Genomic DNA, 19,847 nt, shown 5'->3' with positions numbered 1-19,847 from the left:
CTGTGGAGCGGTGGGCTGTGAGAAGCAGCTGGGTGCCTGGTTGAGCATAAGTCTTGAACCTCAGACCTTTATAAGGACAACAGGTGTTCGGCTCTGCTCCTGGGCCCTGGTTCTTTTCATTTAGCTTCAGCTCTCCACAGCCCCTCCCACAGAGAGGCCTATGGCCATCAGTCACGAGGAACAATGCCTCAGGCTCTCCCACATGTAGATGAGTTATCTCCAAGCTCTCAGACCAAGCCAATAAGCGTTATCTGCTGCCAGACCCTAACCCACCCTGAAACTGTATATAAGGGCTCTATTCAGGAGAAGTAAAGAAGTGTTCCAGAATCATCCTGGTGTCCGAGAGTTTCTGTCACAAGAGCTGTAACACTTGGGGAGAGATCTGCTCTCCCGGAACCTTCCTGGGGCACCAAGCTGCTTCCTTGCCAGCTAGCCGGCTTCCTATCAGCCCAGCCCAGGCCGGCTCAGAGCTGAGAGACAGGTACAGCACCTGGGAGTGACCGAGCGACAGCAGAGACTGGAGCAGAGGCAGCAGTGGGGGCAGGCAATCTCTCCTCCCTGCTCGCACTCTGTACCCTTTGGCCCAGACCTCCTGCACCAGGCCTGGCCGGAGATTCGGGCAGAGACAGCAGCAGAGACAACAGTGGACCCTCCCTGCTCTCACTCTGTCCCCAGCCGGGAGATCATCGTGGGACATCCTCCGGAACAGGGGACCCACACATCCCCACTTACATAAGAGAAGCCTGAGGCTGAAAGATGTTAACCAGCTGGCAAGCATCGCCCATCCAAATAAATAATAACACCACCAAGGCTTCAACAAGGCCTTCCAAGTTGACTGGCCTATCAGCCAACCTGTGTGTCAGCTTGTTGTTTGATAGAATACTCAGAGTGGTTGCTGGGAGGAATGTGAGTCTTGAGGTCCCCAACCCAACCAGCATCATAATCAAAGGAATAATTAGATTTTAGAAGAGACAGAAGACTAGAAAAGGAATCGTGTTCCTTGTGTATTATTACTTGCTAACAGGAAATAACTTGATGCAAATTCACCCTGACCATATGTATTTACAAATCTCGCCCACCACACAGCTTAGGGACAGGCTCAAAACCAGGCAACAGAGAACCACCATTCTAGGTAGATAACTTTTCACAAATACATGTGCTAATATCTCCCTCTGGTGGTCATCTGTGGCAATACAACAAAATTTAAAACAAAGCTGCCACAGTGACTTTGCTAGATGCCGTTCTGCCTATTACCTTACTTAATTAGCCTTTACATTTACCTCACCAATGAGAGGCCTTTGTGCCCACCTGACGATAAGAAGACGAGGTCATGTGAGGCATTACTGGGGCACACAGCAGGTGGGCATACAGCAGGAACTCAATCCAAAGTCATAATCAAATCCACAGCCAGAATGGACTTGTCCTGGCAGCCCAGTTATACCTGGTTAACCCTGGCAGGTGAGTCAGACCAGAGTTAATGCTTAACAGACTTTCCTCATAACCAGTCACTGCCTGGCCTAGTCGTAATCAGCCTGAGCTGAGCACAATTCTGCATAGCAGCAACGATGTTAAGCAGGAGGTGCAGCACTGTTGTACATGTGCACTGATGATGGATAGAGTAGGGCTTTGAGTAAGAATGGCGCCCATAGGCTCATATATTTGAGTGCTTAACCAGCGGGAGTGGCACTACTTGAAAGGTTGAGAAGGATTGAGAGGTGTGACCTTGTTGGAGGAAGTGTGTCCCTTGGAAGTTTCAAAAAAAACATGCCAGGCCAAGTTCTCTCTCTTCCTTCTAGATGTAGCTCTCAGCTACTGCTCCAGAGCCTGCCTACAGGCCACCATAATGATAAGACACTAAACCTATTGTGACAAAATTGTAAGCAAGACCCAGCTAAGTGCTTTCTTTTCATAAGAGCTGCCTTGGTCGTGGTATCTCTTCAGAGCAATAGAGCAGTGACTAAGACAGATGGTGACTGAGGCATGCACTCTGTGATACGGAACGGGCTTCCCCAATGTGGCTGCGGATGGAGCCTCCCGGGGAGGGGGAGGGTAATAATAACCTGTTACAGGTCACTCTGCTGCTCATGTGAATGCCAGTGACATCCATTCAGCTACTCGCCTATGTGATATACACGCTATCAACGTATTATGCTTTAGTCTATGAAAATTACACAGCTAATATTAAAGGATCAGACGGAGGAATAAGTGGATATTCTGGTTCAAATCAGCATAGATCTGACCCCAGCTTTGATCTAACTAGCTGTGTGACCCAGAGCATGTGTATCTGGCCTCTGTGAACTTGTTTCTTCCTCTCTGCAGAGAGCTGTGGAGGGCAGCAGGAAGCCGAGAACACAATGCATACGTATGTAAACATAGGCTTACGCTTTACATGTGTGTGTCTCAGAGGACTGAGTATGGAAGTGAGAAAGATGGCAGTATGGAAATGAGGGAAGAAACTCCGATCCAGCTCTGGAAGGCATTCCCAGCCTCTCCATACTGGCACAAGTTCGTGTCACATAATCTATCCACTGCACCCTCAGGCCAGCAGACAAGGATGAGGTGTCATAAAAGATGACAGGGCAGGGAGGAAGGGCAGGACACTAAAGGAAGGCATCCAGGCACACAGCCCCACCTGCCTTGTTAGCTGTTGTTTCCTCATTTGCCTTAAGGTTAAGATGAGAGAAGTTTGCGCGCACAGGATATAGGTTTTGTGGCTGGCACACAATAGTGCTCTTGTGTGCCTTCCCCATGTATGCCATATGTGGCCAGGATGCTACTTGGGAGAGAAGTCCAAGCAAGAAAAGCCAAGCCCCGGGAAATTCTGGTCTGACTCAACCTACTTGTCCATAGCCAACATTTACAATCAACAAACCTGGGGTCAGCATGCATTATGGGTAAGCTGAGTAGGACCTGCTGTGCAGCTTGAAAGTTAGACAATCCACTAAGTAAACTCAGACTTGTAAGTCCACTTGCCGGGCAGGGTGGACTCCACAGATCTTTCCTCCCTCTAATATACTTGGCATTGTCTCTGAATATGGTCCAGTCTGGAGAACAGGGCAAGGATGGAGGCAGAAATACACACCACAGATGTGTGAGGAACTACACCCACTCCAGCTCAGACACACGCAATGCCAAATGAAATGAGGTAGCCATAGACGGCATTAGTTGTCCAGAACCCATATTGAAATAAAACAAAGCACATAGGATGATAACATTTAGCAACACACTTTATTTAACTGAGTATACTCACAACAGCATCCACCTATAACCCATTTCTCATTTCCGAAAGCTCTATAGAAACTCCATCTTTTTTTGCACCAAATCTTTAAACTCAAAAATCTTTTCCACTTATAGCACATCCTGGTTTGGGTTAGATACAAACCCAGTACTCTCTAACACTATTCCCAGAATACCAGGGATGTCTGTCACTACACACCTCCCTGACCACAAGAAAGCTAAGACAGAGCTTCTACCACCAAAAACCTTGGGAACTCAGTCTAGAAAGTGGAAACAAAGAGTGGGTGGAAATAAAGGCTATGAAATTTCCATAGTGCGGTCACAGTCTTCAGGAAAAGGCAGGTGACAGAGGGACATGCTCATTTATTACTGTTGCAGGTTTAAATGCCAGCTGTGAGCTTGGGGCTTCAAGGGTCACAGTCAAAAGAGCTAACAGCCTAGACAAAAGCTAGAGGCAGATACGGGAAACATGCTAATTCTAATTCAAATTGTAAATGTCTGCTTTATTTATTATAAAAGCCTGAGATTGGTCTTACTTATTAAGTGTCTAGGGTTTCAAAATTAATTCCAGGAGTAAGAACTGCCCTCTAATATTCAGAAATGGCTAAGGTCTTCTGCAACTCCAGAGGAGAACTTTAAATTTAGGAGAAAACAGCAGGTATGGAAAGAAGTTTCCAAGTATTACCCACCCACCCTCAGCTCACCAAAATGACCCAGCTCCTTTTCCTGAAGACAAAATATACATTAAGTCTTAGATTATTCTCTAAATAATGAGGCTCTGTAGTTAATGTATATTCCATGGCCTCATAATTCAGTATTTAATGAACGCCCAATACATGTCACATTCTGTGCCAGACACAATTAGAAATGAGAATGCTCCAGGCCTCCCTCCAGGAACACAAATGAGCCACTCTCTTTGTCATGCCTGTGTTGTTGTCTCAGCCTGACTTCGAGGACTCCTGCCACTGAGGGGACAGACAGAGAAGTGCCCACCTCAGCTACAGGCTAGAGTCTTGTAGGGTCAGATAGCCCTGCCCGGCTCCCACACACCTCACTCTGCAGGGCAGCTGTCCTCTCCCAGAGCTCCTGGATTGCTGCCTCAGGAAGACTCTGGCAGCCCAGCCTTCTCATAGCTCAGGGTTGTGAGTACACAGTGGGCAAATGAGAATTCTGGCAGGGGAAGCTAACTCTAGCTCAGGCTTGTGCTCCACAGAGAGGGAGAGAAGGCAGCACCTGCTCTCTGTCTATCAAACTTGTTCATGGATTCAGGACCCATTACTGAAGTCTTAAACCCGGCTTTGTTCCCACAGAGAAACTTTGTAACCACTTTCCATGTTTCCAGGATCCCGTTTCCCATTTACCTGCTTGGTAGTATAAGCACAACTTCCGAGAGCAGATTGAATGGAGTGCTTATTTGTCTAGCCTCTGTTTTCCCTAATGCAGTATAAGCTCTAAGAACATCGATAGCATGTGATTTAAAGCGTAGCTCAAGTCCTGAGAATAGAAACGGTTAAGTATTACCGAAGAACTTACTTCTATTCAAAGCAAGGGCGCACTTTCTTTGTGGCGAGGGCAGAACACTCCCAGGCTTCACCTGAGGACCTCTGAGAACATGGACCAAGGCTCTCTTAACTCTCACTTCCTAGCAAAACAGGCAAGACCCTGAGATGGGTAAGAAGTCGAGGCTCAGGAGTGCCAGCAGTGAAGAAAGCACTGACAGCCACTCCCGCTCAACAACTGATTAAGATAGGAATGCACACACTGTCTAAATGATGCTGTAAAGGAATCCTATCACAGGAGATGCTCACTGAAGGGCAACAGAGCCTAAGCAGCTCAGCCCCACCTCAACGGTACAGCCTTAGCACAATACCAATGCCTTCCAGGCCTTCTGTTGCCCTCCTAGAGACACACCGTTCCTGTCTCCCACTCTCTGTAGGCAGGTCTTCATATTGATGACTCACAAATAGAAGAAGAAATAAGAAAAAAAAAATTCTTCCCTCTCACTAAAATACAAAAAATATACTGCTCCCCAAATTCATATATTCAATATGAATAAATAAAATAAATAAGTACAGGGACCCTAAAGTGAAAGCGAGAAGACACAAGTGAACTATTCTCATTTTTAAAAAATATGTGTGGCCCCACTGAACGGGAGGAGAGGCAAGATGATCCCAAGAGACTTTGCAGAGCAGCAGCTCCACCACAGCTACAAGCTAGAGAGGACCAGCCTGGGATTAAGTAAGCAGAGCTGGCTAGCACACATCAGAAAGTACTTGACATACTCCAGGAGGGAGCAAGCAGCCTGGCAAGCTGTGAGTATAGAGAGGCTTTCTTTCTACCAGGAAAGGAACTTACAAATGTGTAGAAAGAAAAAAACAAACCCTGTGTTTCGCTCTGTACCCCATTTTTTAATTGGGTTATTTGGATTGTTGGTGTCTAACTTTGTGAGTTCTTTATATATTTGCATATTAGCCCAAATAACAAGGAGGGCCCGAGAGGCAACTCTAGGTGAGACTCCTAGCAGTGAGGGATATGAATCTTGAAATGGCCACTTCCTGTAGCCAAGCAGGACTCCCAGTGGGAGGAATAAATAAATGATTTTAATAAAAAAATTTTTTAAAACTCTTTGGTATTAAATTGGAAATGTAAAGTTCTGTATTAAATCAATGGCCTTGAAAATAAAAATATAGATGGTAATATAGATAAGCATAGATGCATTGTATACCATACATATAAAGAGAAACCTATTTCTTAGCTGTTTACAGAGAGAACTGAGACACAAAGAGCCATCAGTGACAACTCCAGCCTTCAGCTTCCAATGCTACTCTTCACTATAAGAACCCTGATCTCTTGAAAGAAACATCAGATCCCGGACCTGGAAGAAGGAAGAGACAGAATAAATGCGGAACATGTTGGACCAGAAAGCAATGTGGTCCTGAAGAAAGAGCAGGCACATCAGAAGGACACAGGGCTTTAGGAGCTTCAAACACTCCAAGCAGGCAATGTGGGCATCAGAATAAACAATGAGAAAGGGTTAAAACCACTGACTAAAATAAGAGTGCATGTACTATAAATGAACCAATGAAAAGAAGATTTTTATCCATAGAGAATGAACTCCCTAGACAATAGTGATCCCTTGACAACATATACTAACATGCAAATACCATGTATTAGCCCTAACTTCACACAGTATTTATACTATGGTGTAGTTCATACTACGGTGAGGGGAGACACACTGTAAGAGCAGAAGAAACCACTGAGCAAGCATCATAATGACATTGTGGCAGCAATCCTCAATGGAAGCGAGGGCAGAGAAAGAAGAGGTGAGGACTGAGGTGTAGCCTGACAAACAACATGTCAACTTATTTGCCCTTTGGGCATTTAATAACAAAGGCAAAGTCTGCAAGCTCAAGACAATGGACCTGACCCCTAAAGCATGTGATCTCAATGGCAAGGAGATGACTGGCCATCACAGGCCCACTGCAAGCAGTGCTGAGAGCTCAGCATCAAGTCTGTGGTGATTTCAAAAAGTACACAGACCATGACCTAATCACGAGGAAGCACTTCGCTAAGTAAGATAAGGGTAACCTGCAAAACAAACAGCTACACGCCTCAAATACCAATGCCATACAACAGTGGCAGAGTTGGTGCTCCAGCCCAGAGAGCACAGAAACACAATGCTGGAGTGCTGAACACTCACAGGATTTCCCTGTGTTATAAAGGACATTATGGGGACAGTTGGTGGAACGTGAATAACTGTACTGATGTGAATCTCACAGTATGACTACAGCAATGTCTCGTTGATGCAGGAGAGTACTCCTGTTTATAGGAAATTAAACACTGGCAAGAGTCAGAAGGTGGTAAAAGAACATTGATTCACTAGCTTTACCTCAAATGATGCAGAGACAAGCAGGTGGGAAAGGCGAAGCAACGGTAATATGCTAACACTGACCAGACTTGGAGTAGATGGTATATGGCAGGTTGTGATGCTCTCAGTTTCTTTTCGAGAGAAAAATTATGCAAAAATAAAAGGCTGAGATGGAATATATTCTGCAGGCCCAATGTTTCCCTCTGAGCATCTCAAGGTGTCAGTGCAGAACAGTCTCCCCCAGCCTCTCTCAGGCTCTTCTCCTCAGGATTATCTTTCACAAGCTCTCACAGCTAGGCAATCCTCAAGCACTTGAATTCTCACATCAAGCTGGTAAAGAAGAAAAGCATCAGATGACGTCAAACGAGATAAAGAAAACATTTATTACTATAATTATTCTTGTCCTGAAATTTGTATAAATGTTTCTACATTATATGGTTTAGGTTTCAAATAGTTTGAAAATTCATTCTCAGGAAACTCTCTTTAGCATTAAAAACATAAGAAAAAAGTTGCCTGCAAAAAGGAAAGTTGTGCCACCATCATCTCCCTACTGGAAACACCATAGGCAGAGAGGTTACTAACTAACCCTCCGGTATCAGGAGAGGAACCTAGGTGGGAAGCCCAGGGAGACTGGATTTCACATAGCCCAAGGCATCCTTCTAGAAGTTGCCCTAAGGCTAACAGGTAAGGGAAACATTCTCATGGCTGGAGTCCTTAAGGTGGGTCACAAGGGGATGAGGCATCATGTATCTATTCCCAGCATGTCTGCAGGAGGCCTCCTACTGACATGCTGGCCACTGAGGACACCTGGTTCTTACTGCAGCCAGTCCAAACTGACATGGTCTCTGACACCCGAGAAAGCCCTCAACTGGTTTGGCTAAGTGGCTGCCAAGACCTCTAGGTTGCTCCCAAGAAATAAAGGAAACTCTCTTCCAGCAGTCCCTGCTCCTGTATACTGTAAGGGGTGACAAGAAGCAAGGTTGTCCCTAGAGTTGGCAAGAAAGCCCTCCTTTGGATCTTTCCAAGTGAAGAAGGTTAATGCAGATTCCCTGGCAGCATCTAAGAAACCAGCAAGCTCCAGGGAGACCAAGTGGAAAACCAACAGGTATGCAAGGAAACCATTTCCTAAAACGTACTTGTAAGGAGTGGTGGTGTGGGGGAAAGGCCTAAGCCCATATGCCAAGCTCTTCTATGGAGAACAGAACAGAAACATGCTACTCTGCCCACCATGCACAGAGAAAATACTGCCCCTCCATCAATATTTCCCTGCTGCTGCTCTTGAAACACAAAGACTTCACTCTATAATCGGAATATTTCTTAGAATGTGATTTGGGGTCAATAAATAATATGCAACTCTTGCTTTATTCACTGGTACTGGTACCAGTATGTGACCCAAACTCTCCACCCTTCAGGCTATAAATCAAAGACCATATCCTATTATAAGAATTACATGAGGAAAGAAATGGCTGCAGAGGTTTCTCTCTCACACACACACACACACACACACACACACACACACACACACTGAATTTTAGAATGTAAAATAATAATAATAACAACAACAACCTCTTTGTTGTCGAAGAACATGCATGCTGGAAGGTTCATGCTGGATAGGTTGTGGAGGCCAGCAGGAGCAGCACCTGGGAAAGCTGTCCCCAACCATGAGAGCTGAGCACCCTATGGGCTGTGCTAGATCCTCATGGCTGAATGCAATAGAAGAAGCACAGCAGTGGATCCTGGGGAGTGACATTCCAGGACAGATCCATGCACAGGAGTGACATTCAAGGACAGATGAAGCACCACAGGCTGTCTGAAGTGCCAAGCAGAAGAACTTTCAAGGCCACTGCAAAAGCTTTCCATGAGCATTAGCCACTAGGTACCAGTGGGCACTTCACCTGATTACATTCCTCTGAGAACAGAGTTCTCAGGGAAAGCTGCACTCAGCTCCAAATTTACAGCAGTGCAAAGTAGGGCTCAAAAGAGTCCCAAGAAATGTCACACAGAGAGACTGGATCACAAAGCTAGGTTTCCCAGCCTCCCGAGGTCTACAACCTCAATACTCAACCTAGCAAGAAGCAAAACTAGGGAGGCACCCAGAGGCAGCCTGAGTAGTTGAGGGCAAAGACTACAAATCAAACGTGGGCAGGCTTCCAGAACTAAGGCCATCTTGACAGGCCAAAGGTGCCTAGTAGTTCTGCCGAGGGCTGGCAGATAGAGGCAAGGCAGGGAGAGGCAGAGCACACTTGCCCACCAGGACTCAGAGGTGGTCCAAAGACAACACATGGAAGCTAGGTCTGAGCTGTCACTATTTCACCCCAGGGAAGTACTGGCCAAGCAGTTGGACTTGCAGAAGCCACCACATGCCCTTCCCCTGCTAGGTCCTTCTGGAATGGCTTCCTAGCTCAAACATCACTCTAGAGAACCTGTTCTCAATCTGCGTGTTGTGTCCCCTTTGGGGAGGTCGAATGACTCTCACAGGGGTTGCCTAAGACCACCGGGAAACACAGCTATTTACATTACAATTCATAACTAGTAAAATTACAGTTAAGAAGTCGCAATGAAAATAATTTTATGATTGGGGATCACCACAAGATGAGGAAACGTATTAATGGGCCACAACACTAAGAAGGTTGAGAACCAATGCTGTAGGAAGGTTGACAACTGCCCTAAAGGCTTTCCAGTGCCATTCTCCAACCCCTAGCCAGTGACCGCCTCCTGTGTTCCCCACCCTATCCTATGTACCCCTACCACCACCCGTGGACAAGTCAGGACACTGAGCACTTCCATCACCCTAACCAGTCCCCTCTCCCTGCCAGCTCCTGCCAGAGTCTAACATCTTGTATTCATTCATGATCTTCTAGGCTCCAAGGGCTTGGGCAGGCCCATCTCTCCAGTTCTGCCATCTTCAGCAAGTAAATCTTCCGCAAAAGGAACCATGGTAAGATAGACGGAACATTTCACTTCTAAGAGTCCAGTTCAGGACACTGTATACATTCACCCTGGTATATAGCCATCACCACCAGACATATCCAGAAATGTTTCATCTTCCTACACAGAACCTGTTTCCATCAGACAGCAACTCCTTAAGCCCCTTCTTCCCCCTCCTATCGACTCCCGATAGCCATTCACTAATGAGAAGTCTTTGGGGGAAAATGTATCTGGACTAAAGATACATGGACGTTTTCTTGTTATTAGTCCCTAAAGACACATCAAATAGTTAATCCAGTCTGCTTCAGTTTTGCTATAATAATTAAAGCACAGACCAAAGCAAATTTGGGGGTAGGAAAGAATTCAGTCTATCCATCATCAGGGGAAGCCGAGGCAGGAACCTGTAACCTGTATCCTGTAAAGCAAAGATCGTGGAAGAATGCTGCTTAATGGCTTTCTCCCATGGCTTATTCATCTATTGTTCTTATACAACCCAGGATGCCCTGCCCAGGGTTGAACTACCCACAATGGGCTGGATTCTCCTACATCATTCATTAACAAAGAAAATGCCCCACAGACATGCCCAGAAGCCAATCTGGGTAATTCCCAGAGGCATTTCCTCGGTTAAGGTTCCTTCTTTCTAAGTGAATCTAGTTTGTGTCAAGTGGACAAAGACAAACCAGCATACTACTTAATAGCATTAACTCTGTATTAAGTATTATAAGTAATCTACACATGATATAAAGCTTACAGAACAATGTTTGTACAACACATGCAAATACTACACCATTGTATATCCAGGACTTGAGCATCCAATCACTGGGGGTCTGGGAACCAATCTTGTTCATGAATACCAAAGGACAACTTTGTCTTCAAAACCTTCTGCCCATTTAGAAAATGTTTTTCTCTGTTGTCTATGTTATGAGCTCCTTGAACACAGGCCCCTTGGCCACACACACACACACCTAGCCTCAGAGTGAATAATCAACCCCAAAGAGTACTATGGAGGTAAAGCTATGGGTTACCAGAAGCGCAGGCCTTGATCCACTTACAGCGGGCACTAGACAACTTGGCAGGCTCCACTGATAGCCTTTAATAGACTGGGCAGCCTTCAGGAAAGGAATATTCCATCCCTCCCTGCTCAGGTCTCTCTAGGTCACGAGAACTGAAGCCAAGCCTGGTCTACACTGGCCCAGGCCCAGATTCTAGAACTTGACAAGATTTCAGGAGAAAATCCAGGTTGAGCCTCTTAAGGAGTCAGAGACTTGACATCTCACCCTACTCTGCACCCTGTTTGGAAACCCTCCCTGGAGATAGGCTAGCAACTCCAGCCCCAGCTTCTGCTCAAGTGCAGAGCAGAGACAATGAACCCACTGTGCTGTGCTTTTGTAAAAAGATGTGAAACACCCGGCTGAGCATGTCTACAGAACAGTGGGTACCACCGGGTCCCATTTTATTCGCCACACTGCATGGTTTAAGCCAGGCCATGGACTGTGATTTCTAATTTCAATCACATGGACTGTGATTTCTAATTTCAAACCATTTTTATTATGCATCAAATTTCCAAGGATACTATGGAAATCCACAAGGTGGGGAGAAGAGAGGAGGGGAAGTGAAAGATGGATGATAGCAAAGAAGAAAGTGGACCAGGGACCAGACTAAGTGTTGGATTCTTTCCCACGGAGACTTTATGCCACATAGCCCAGTGCTTTGCGGGCACACTTTTCACTTATGATTGTGACAGGGCTTTAATATGAAATGTCCCACAGGCACTGGTGTTTGAACAGTTGGTCCCCAGCTGGTGGCACTGTTCAGAGAAGGTCAGTTGACAGTTATAAGACCACAAGGCTGGGGGCTCCCAGGTCAGGCAAAGTGATCCACTGAGATGTAACAGGTAATGCCACAAGTTCTTGCATCCATGGACAGAAGCCCAGCTGCCAAGCCTCCATGCCAGAAACTAAGAACTAAAATAAATCCTTCCCTGAATTGCTCTTGTCACTCAGTCACAGAAAACAACAACAAAGTCACTACAACATGACAGTAATGCTCCAGAGACTGCCACAGTCCCAGAGCTCAGCAAGACTCCCCATACACACACCACCAACTCCTCTCCCCTGGCTTTTCCCTTGCTCAGTGCATTACCTGAGCCTAGTTCACAAGGCTCACTGCAGGTCAGGACTGAGTCTCAGAGCCCTTGACTGCTCTTAAGCAAGGAGACACAGGCCCAATCACTGAACATGACATACTGGCCCAGAGTGTAAGAATACTCAATGCAGTTTTAATCACAGAAGTCAAAACTGGACACAGGTTCTGGTGTAAGAGTCTTACTCCACGTCCCCAGATGCATTCTATATGTCATCTTAAACCAAGAGCGCCTGCAATGCTACCCCATCTAACCTGAACCTCACTTGTCACCAGCAATGCTGAACATATGCCTTTCTGTACTGTCTCCAGGCAGAAGTCTCTCCCAGTCTTTTGCTTTTCCTAATGACTTGGAGAGCTTGTTGTTTATAGTTGAGTTGTGAATACTGTCACCTCAACAGGATATACCGTTGTCCAGGAGACAAACTTCTCTGCATGACTTCAAGAGAATTTCTAAATTGACTTGAGGTGGAAGACCAGCCGTATGTGTATGGCTCCTTCCCATGGGCTGGGGTCTCATTGGAAAAAGTGAGCCAAGAAGCTGTTTGCTCTAACTATGCATCCTGATCATGTGAACAGTGTGACTGGCTGCCTCAGGCTCCCAAAGCAGCCTGAGCCACCCCTTCGATGTGGTAATATAACTGGCAGGACCACTGGCAAGAAATCTGGAAGTGTCTATAAAAGCTAAACATGCTTGTAGCCAACAAACTAGCAACTCAACTATCATGAGGCAATTATTTACCCTCAAAAGGCTTGTAAGAATACTCAATACAGCTTTGTTCACAGGAATAAAAAACAAACAAAACTAGAAACAAGCACCTGGCTGTATGCTTTAATCTCAGCACTCAGAGGGCAGAGGCAGAGTGATGTCCATGAGTTCAAGGCTAGCCTGATCTACATAGCAAGTTCCAGTCCAGCCAGACCAACATTATGAGACCTTTCTTAAAAGACAAAAGCAAGGGCTGTGCTGTCAACAGTGGAGGTTAAAATTAAAGACCTGCTGACCACCACGGCATATGAGACACCCACAGACGTGCCCTCCACTGCACAGCATGGGTGTCTTATAGACATTCAGCGCACCTCCTGCTGCCATGCCACATGGTACTGGACAGGGAAGATGTCCATAGACCAGCCTGCCTCCATGCCACACAGACTGGCTGTAGACACCTAGAAGCCTGCTTGCCACCACACCTTATAGCATGGACAAAAGAGGCCACTGCAGCAGAAGCCACTACAATCTATCTACAAATGTGTGATAGGTGTCTGTGGTTATGCAGCGGCAAGGGTCTATGGCTCATATCACCTTTAGAGATGTGGACATCCCTGGTCAGAGAGAGATGGCCCTGCCCCTCACTGGCTGCAGGACATGGGAGAACCCTGAACAGCCCATGCACCTCAAGTGGGCAGCACACTAGGGTGCTGTTCTGGTAGAGGAGGCGCAGGAGAGCTGGCCCCACCCTTCTTCTGTTGAGAAGTAGAGTCGGCGTGGTGTGATGCCCTCCCCATCTCACTCCCAGCCACCTGCTGTAGCCAGGAGAACTGGCTCTGTCCCCAACCAGCAGTTGAGTAGGCCCTGCATGTCTCCTGAGAAACACAGTGGAGATGGCCTGACAATGAAAGAGCTGGCCCAGCTGCTAGCAGGCTGTAAAACTTGAAAGAGTAGGCCTCCACTCCTTGACTAGGCAGCACAATGGAGCTGGTTCTGGAGGCACAGGTGCAGGTAAGCCTGCCCCAAGAGCTGACCCTGCCTCCTACCCATGATGCCATTGGGTTGCCTAGCCAGAGCAGTGCTGGGGAGCTTGTCCTAATGATGAGAATGAGGGAGAGCAACTGGGTTACCACCCAGGCCCAGATCTGGGGCTCTGAATTGGCCTATCCCAAAATCTACATCATCTATGAATTGTTGGGGCATGAAAGGGACAGTCCTGCTGATCCAAAGCTGTAGGATCCCCATGACACAGAGCAACAACAAGATTACCAGGAGGAGTCCTGGGTGAGGAGCCAATATTGATGGTGTCACAGAAGCCAGAGACCTCAAACCAGACCAATGACTTATTGCAATGAGCATTCACAAGGGAAGATGTGTGGATAGAGGGGTATATTGTGGAAGTCACTGTGAGACACTAAAGCTTCCACTACGAGATGTAGTGTATGCTTCGTTTTGTTTGTTTTTTATTTTGGGGGGAGGCTGCAGAGGCCAAGGGAGGATACAAGGAAACGGGGAGATGAATGGGACTGGGGTGCATGGTGTGAAACTCACAAGGAATCAGTTAAAAGTTTCAAAACAAAAACAAGCAAACAAAGAACCCAAAACTGCATACATAACGACAGCCCAGGTGTTTATTAAGAAAGAACATGTAAACAAACTGCGGTGGTTTCCAGGCACTGGAATACCATTAAGCAATTTTAAAAGAGAGAGAGAGAGAGAGAGAGAGAGAGAGAGAGAGATATTTCTGCAAGTTCATGCCAAGTTTTAAAAAAGAAGCTAGACACAAAATAATTATGTGATATCCTCAAAAGGCAAACATAAATTATGAGATCAGCAAGACTGGAGGTTGTTTGGCCTGAGGGAGAAAGACTGGGTGTGGAGGGGCAAGAGAGAATTTTCTTCGATAATTAAAAAAAAAAAAGCCTATATATCATTAGAGCTGTGGCTTACCTGAGTACTGTCTATTTAAAAGATCTGTGTGCTTCGGTGTATTAAATCACAACTACAAAAATGCATCCTGGCAGGTACCAGACAGCTCTTTCTGAAAGGCAAGTCAGCAGGGATTGTTCTCCTGGCTCTCAAGGTTTTGGTGCCAGGTTCCCACCCCTCAGTCTCAGTGTCACAGGCCCCAGTCCCTGCTCTGGTCTCAATGCTCACAACATATCTGCAGGTACATGTGAACCAAAACTCCTGAGAAGAAGCTGCAGCTGTCTATAACTGGTTAGTTGATTAGAATTTCATAGCTGGGGAGAGATTGGAATGTTGAAGGTCCAGAAACTAATTACCTTATCATGGGATAAATTCTGGCTCTCCCCTCCAGAACAGCCATTCCTGGTTTCCCTACATACATATGCAGACACAGACACACACACACATACACACAAACACACACACACACACACACACACACACACACACACACCCCTGTGTCAGAACTAACATCTTGTGGCAACAGATAAAAACCTTTTAGAATGTAATGACTTAGCAGGCAGATAGCTTTTACCAATCCAAAAGCTCAGCATGTAATCAGACAGAAATTAAGCCTATAGGAAGCTTCCCGATCTTGATATACCTCCCTCTCTGATGTACCCACCAATGTACTTTAACCTGGCCTTGATGTATGTATGACTTTCTCGATCGGGTAAAAGTGTAAAAACTTGGTGAAACTGCTTCCACAACGGAATATGGAATTCAGAGTGACCTAAATCTCTACTTCTGGGCCAGGGTCACTCAAAATGATGCCAGAATCAACAATCCCTTATTTCCTTAAAGATGGGAGCTATGTTTTTTGTGTCACATATGTCTTAGCACCTACCCTTCCATGAATAGGGTACCTATTCATTCTGGAAGATCCAACTCCAGTATCTCATGCTTCAAGAAGCCTTCCCAGGATCCCTAACTGGAGCTCACTGACATCTTCAATACTCAGAACTCACATCAGGGCTCCTGATACCTTTTCATACGAGAACTGTTTTTCGTCCTCTAGGTCTATGTAGCACCCTCAAGAAGGAAGGGGCGGTTTCATAGTTTGACAAACATCTGAAAGATAGGGACCCTGCTGCTAACGAATAAGAACAGACCTAACGGCATTAGAAACGGCAGCTCATCAAGGCCCACTGGCAACAACAGAGCAATATGGACGCCAAGGATCTAGCTAGCTGGAGAGCTCAAGAGACTGGTGACTGAGCAGTGCTACATATACCACAAGCACTCTATGCTCCTTGACTCCAGGTCTCTCACTTCATTGTGGTGGCAGATATCACAAGCTCCCTATGCCCTTTGGCGCCAAGTTCCTCTCCTCACTGTGGGACAATGTCACCTTCCTATCCAGAGGGCCTGCAGCTCTGTCCACTCTCCTCTGAGGCAAGGTCCCCACTTACTCATCTGGTTTCTATCCAGACAGGCTGGAACACAAAGGCACCAGATTCCAGAGGTCAGTGTTGTGCAATGCCAGTCACCTTAGAATTACAGGAATGAGAATAATCTAAACCAGTCAGCAGAGAGGCATCTGAGCTTCCAAGTTCATCAAAACACTAATAAGAGCCCAGGTCAAGCGTCACCCCAAGTGTCCATAAGCAGATGAATGAAGAAACTGTGTTATGTGAGCACATACCACGGAGTATGACTCTGCCCTTGTAGATAGGCAGGTGGAGCTGAAGCAACAGACCTCACAGATGAGAGAACGGAACGGGGGTGGGGAGAGTGAGAGGCGGGGCGAGTCAAGCCTCTATTAGTAGGACTATGTTTTCATTTTCTGTATGATATGCTGCATGCCATAGTGAATAGAATAAATAATGTATTTTTCACTTCAAAACCCACTAAAAGGATACATTTCAAATGTTCTCAACCTTAAAAAGTGATGACAAGTGATGCCAGACTGGACTAACCTAAGTATTCCACACTATGCTCATAAATCTCAGGGCTGTGAGTGATTTTGTAAAACTTTAAAATGAACAAAGACAATTCTGGTACTCAACTCTAAGGCCCTGTTTTGCGTTAATATGGCAAGCATTATCTTTTCATAAGCAAATTCATTTATCTTTATATTTTACATTCTGTTTTTAAGCCAACTTTGAATCTACGTGTTTAAAATGTTCACTTTTCTTCACTCCAAAATTACTTTTTCTCCTCTTCTAAACAAAAAAAAAATCATAATCATGCAGGGTGTGATGCCACATGCTTCTCAGGAACCCCTGTCTCGAAAAAAAAAAAAAATCATAACCAAACTTCACCATCCACAAACACTTTTCCATCCACAAACACTTCCCAAAGCAAATGCATGGCAACAGTATGTTGTTATGAAAATCTTCTGGAGTGTCACCAGCATGAGCAAAGTAGAGGCACAGCACATGAACTTCAAACACAAGGGTCAGGGACGCTGGCCTCAGTTCTCAGGAACAGCTCTCTCCAGCAAAGCTATGTACAGTGAGTGACTGCCTCTGAAAGGAATACCTACCCTTGGAAAGTTTCACATGCCGAAGCTCAACATCACCAACAGGTGACAAGGGACAAACCGTTAGGCTAAAGCCCCCTCAATTAAACTGGTCTGTCTTGATAGAGAGGTTTTCAGGGGCAGCATGCATGAGACAGATATAAAAGAAAATTCAAGTAGGAGAAACAGTGTAATACACCCAATTCTGACTCTGAGCAGCCACTAGATTCTCCTTCGAGGCAGCCATAGCTGAAAAGCTGTTATGTTCACTACAAAGTATGAGGAGAAAGAAACAGAATTCTTTGCACCCAAAGCAAGAGGTACCATGAAAGAGACCAACACAGAAGACAGCTCCAACACAGAGAACAGAGTTCGAACTAGGGCAATGACCACCCAGCTTGTTTACCACCCAGAGGCGCCCTCCATCTCCTTATCTATTGCTCTGCCTCTCCTAAGTCGACCAACACCAGAACAGGAAATCTCCCAGAAATGAACTGCCCATGAATTGACAGAAGTACATTTTGTTCAAACTATGAGACTTCTTCACTTTGTCATGGCTGGAAACAGAAAGAGAACATATGTTCCGGGCTTGTTTTGTGTCCCTTTGATCTATATCCACTCTGTTGCACCAACACTAATTCCAGATGCTTTCACAGATAAAGGATAGGTTCCAAAGCTAAAGCTGGAAAGAGGCAGTAGTGGAAGGTAAGCCCCAGGAACATGATTTTTCTGTTCCCTATGGACACACAGGCTCCAGCAGGTAACCACACTGACAGTACGTGTATGAATCAGCAGCAGCTCTGTCGCTCTGTCATTCAATAAGTCACCCCTACTAAGAGCCTGACTGAATTCCAGGGGACGGTGGCAAAGGCTAAGCAAACACACAGTTCACATTGTTTTCCAAGCTGGAAGAAATCTGATTTCTTTAAGGCTCGGCTGTTAGGAATCTGGCCTCTCAACTTTTCTGCTCTTCAGTAAATGACCAAGAGCAACCAGGAGAGACTGGCAGCGACCCTCGGAAGCCAGGGTCCAAGAGTCTAAATTGGTGTCAATCACAGGCCAGGGGTCACAAGCTTGAGGTTAAGTAGAGGCACCAGGGGTTAAGTGGGAAATCCACCTTTCCAATGAGTCCAGCTAAAGCTGCTTCTGACTAACCAGTCTGAGGGCTGCCTGGAGGAAGTGGCCTCGGAGTCATTTCATTCAAGCATATAAGGACAATGCCCTACAGAACTGGGCCAAAGACACAAGATAAATATTACTTGCATGGGGCAGGGTCACTCATGATAAAGCCAATATCTCTCATTTGCTGCTCCCTCTGAAGGTCACTAGAAAATTTCCCCCGGGATGGCTGACCTGTAAACACGCCCTGGCCAAGAACACGGAGTTGATAACTGGGGAAGGGAAGTCATCTACTTTACACAGGGGGAACTGTGATTAAGCAAGAAGCCGACTCAGACAAAGTTCACACAAACTACTGCAGGCAACGGGACTCGAACCCCTATCAAACCAGATGCACGAGGCCTGCTGCTGGCTGGCGCCCTGGCACCGCCCACAGCCCTGGAAATAGCTCGCCAGCGGCGCAGGGCACTCCTCTTGCTTGCTCTCCACTAGCTCCCTGATTTTCTTTCCTGCGGCAGGATAAATAAAACCACTGAACGTGGGCCGAAGAACACTGCGACGTCGGCGCTCCGCCCGTCCGTGGATCCCTCCGCCACCCCGAGCCTGCGCGCGGCCACCCCACAGCACACCACGAGAGGTTTCCCGCGCCGCGCCGCGCCGCGCCCCACCCCCACCCCGTCGCGCCCCAACCCCCATCCCGGCTCACCTGCCGTCCGCGTCTCCATGGCAACGCCCCCACGGCGGAGGAAAAAAAAGCCTCGGGCTCGTCCTGACTCCCTCCCGTGCCGAGCGAGAAGGTCGGACACCCTGAGGAAACTTCGCTCTTTATTTTTATTTTTTTAGGGAAAGAGCCGGAGAGGTTATGGCGAATCTGCGGCATCCAACATGGCGGATGGAGTCTTCGCCCTCCTCCCCACGGGGATCGGACGCCTACGTAGCGACGTCCGCCGCGGGGAACCGCCCTCGGCACGCAAGGCACAGTGCGCATGCTCACGGCTACTATAGGTGCGGGCCTCTTGTCCCGGCGTTCTCCGCGCTGTTTTGCGCCACGCCCGGCCCGGGACGCTGAAATTCTGGGATGTGGGTGTCAAGATCAGGAGTGTCTGGAATCCTCTGCCGTGGGGGGCAGCTACAAGCGGGCAGGCTAGTGCAACCTTTTGCATACTAGCTTTTCCGGGGCTCAGTTTCCTAAGTTTCCCCTCGTGTTGGTTAGGTGTAGTTGGCACAGGTAGGCTCTCCCGATCTCTGGGAAGAGCGGGATTGGAGGTGAGAGTGACTCGCACATCGTTTCCTTGGAGTCTCAGTGACCACCTTTCTGTTTTTCATGTTAGGAGCTTAGAGCCCCTTCTGCACTCTGTAGGAAGTGTCTGCCCCAAGTAACTTTGATAGAATATATTTCTTGCGACGTCGAA

At 46.7% G+C, this 19,847-nt stretch overlaps 1 protein-coding gene across 3 annotated transcripts in view; it reads right to left on the bottom strand.

Moving 5' to 3' along the window:
* The window catches only part of Zfat (zinc finger and AT-hook domain containing), a 180,356-nt gene extending 161,027 nt beyond the window's left edge, over positions 1-19,329 (bottom strand). The window contains exon 1 of one of the 3 annotated variants that reach the window (XM_028773252.1): positions 19,142-19,329. In XM_028773252.1, coding sequence (XP_028629085.1) covers positions 19,142-19,160 — 19 coding nt within the window. In that variant the 5' untranslated portion in view covers positions 19,161-19,329. Of the gene's footprint in view, positions 1-1,308; positions 1,393-19,141 lie in introns of those variants that run through there. The other 2 variants (XM_028773253.1, XM_028773254.1) reach the window with 2 other exon arrangements.
* Between the last annotated feature and the right edge of the window lie 518 nt (positions 19,330-19,847).

Source organism: Grammomys surdaster, unplaced genomic scaffold (assembly GCF_004785775.1).
Source record: "Grammomys surdaster isolate TR1022 unplaced genomic scaffold, NIH_TR_1.0 224, whole genome shotgun sequence".
Classification (NCBI taxonomy): Eukaryota; Metazoa; Chordata; class Mammalia; order Rodentia; family Muridae; genus Grammomys; species Grammomys surdaster.
This window is presented reverse-complemented; position numbering and strand designations above follow the sequence as displayed.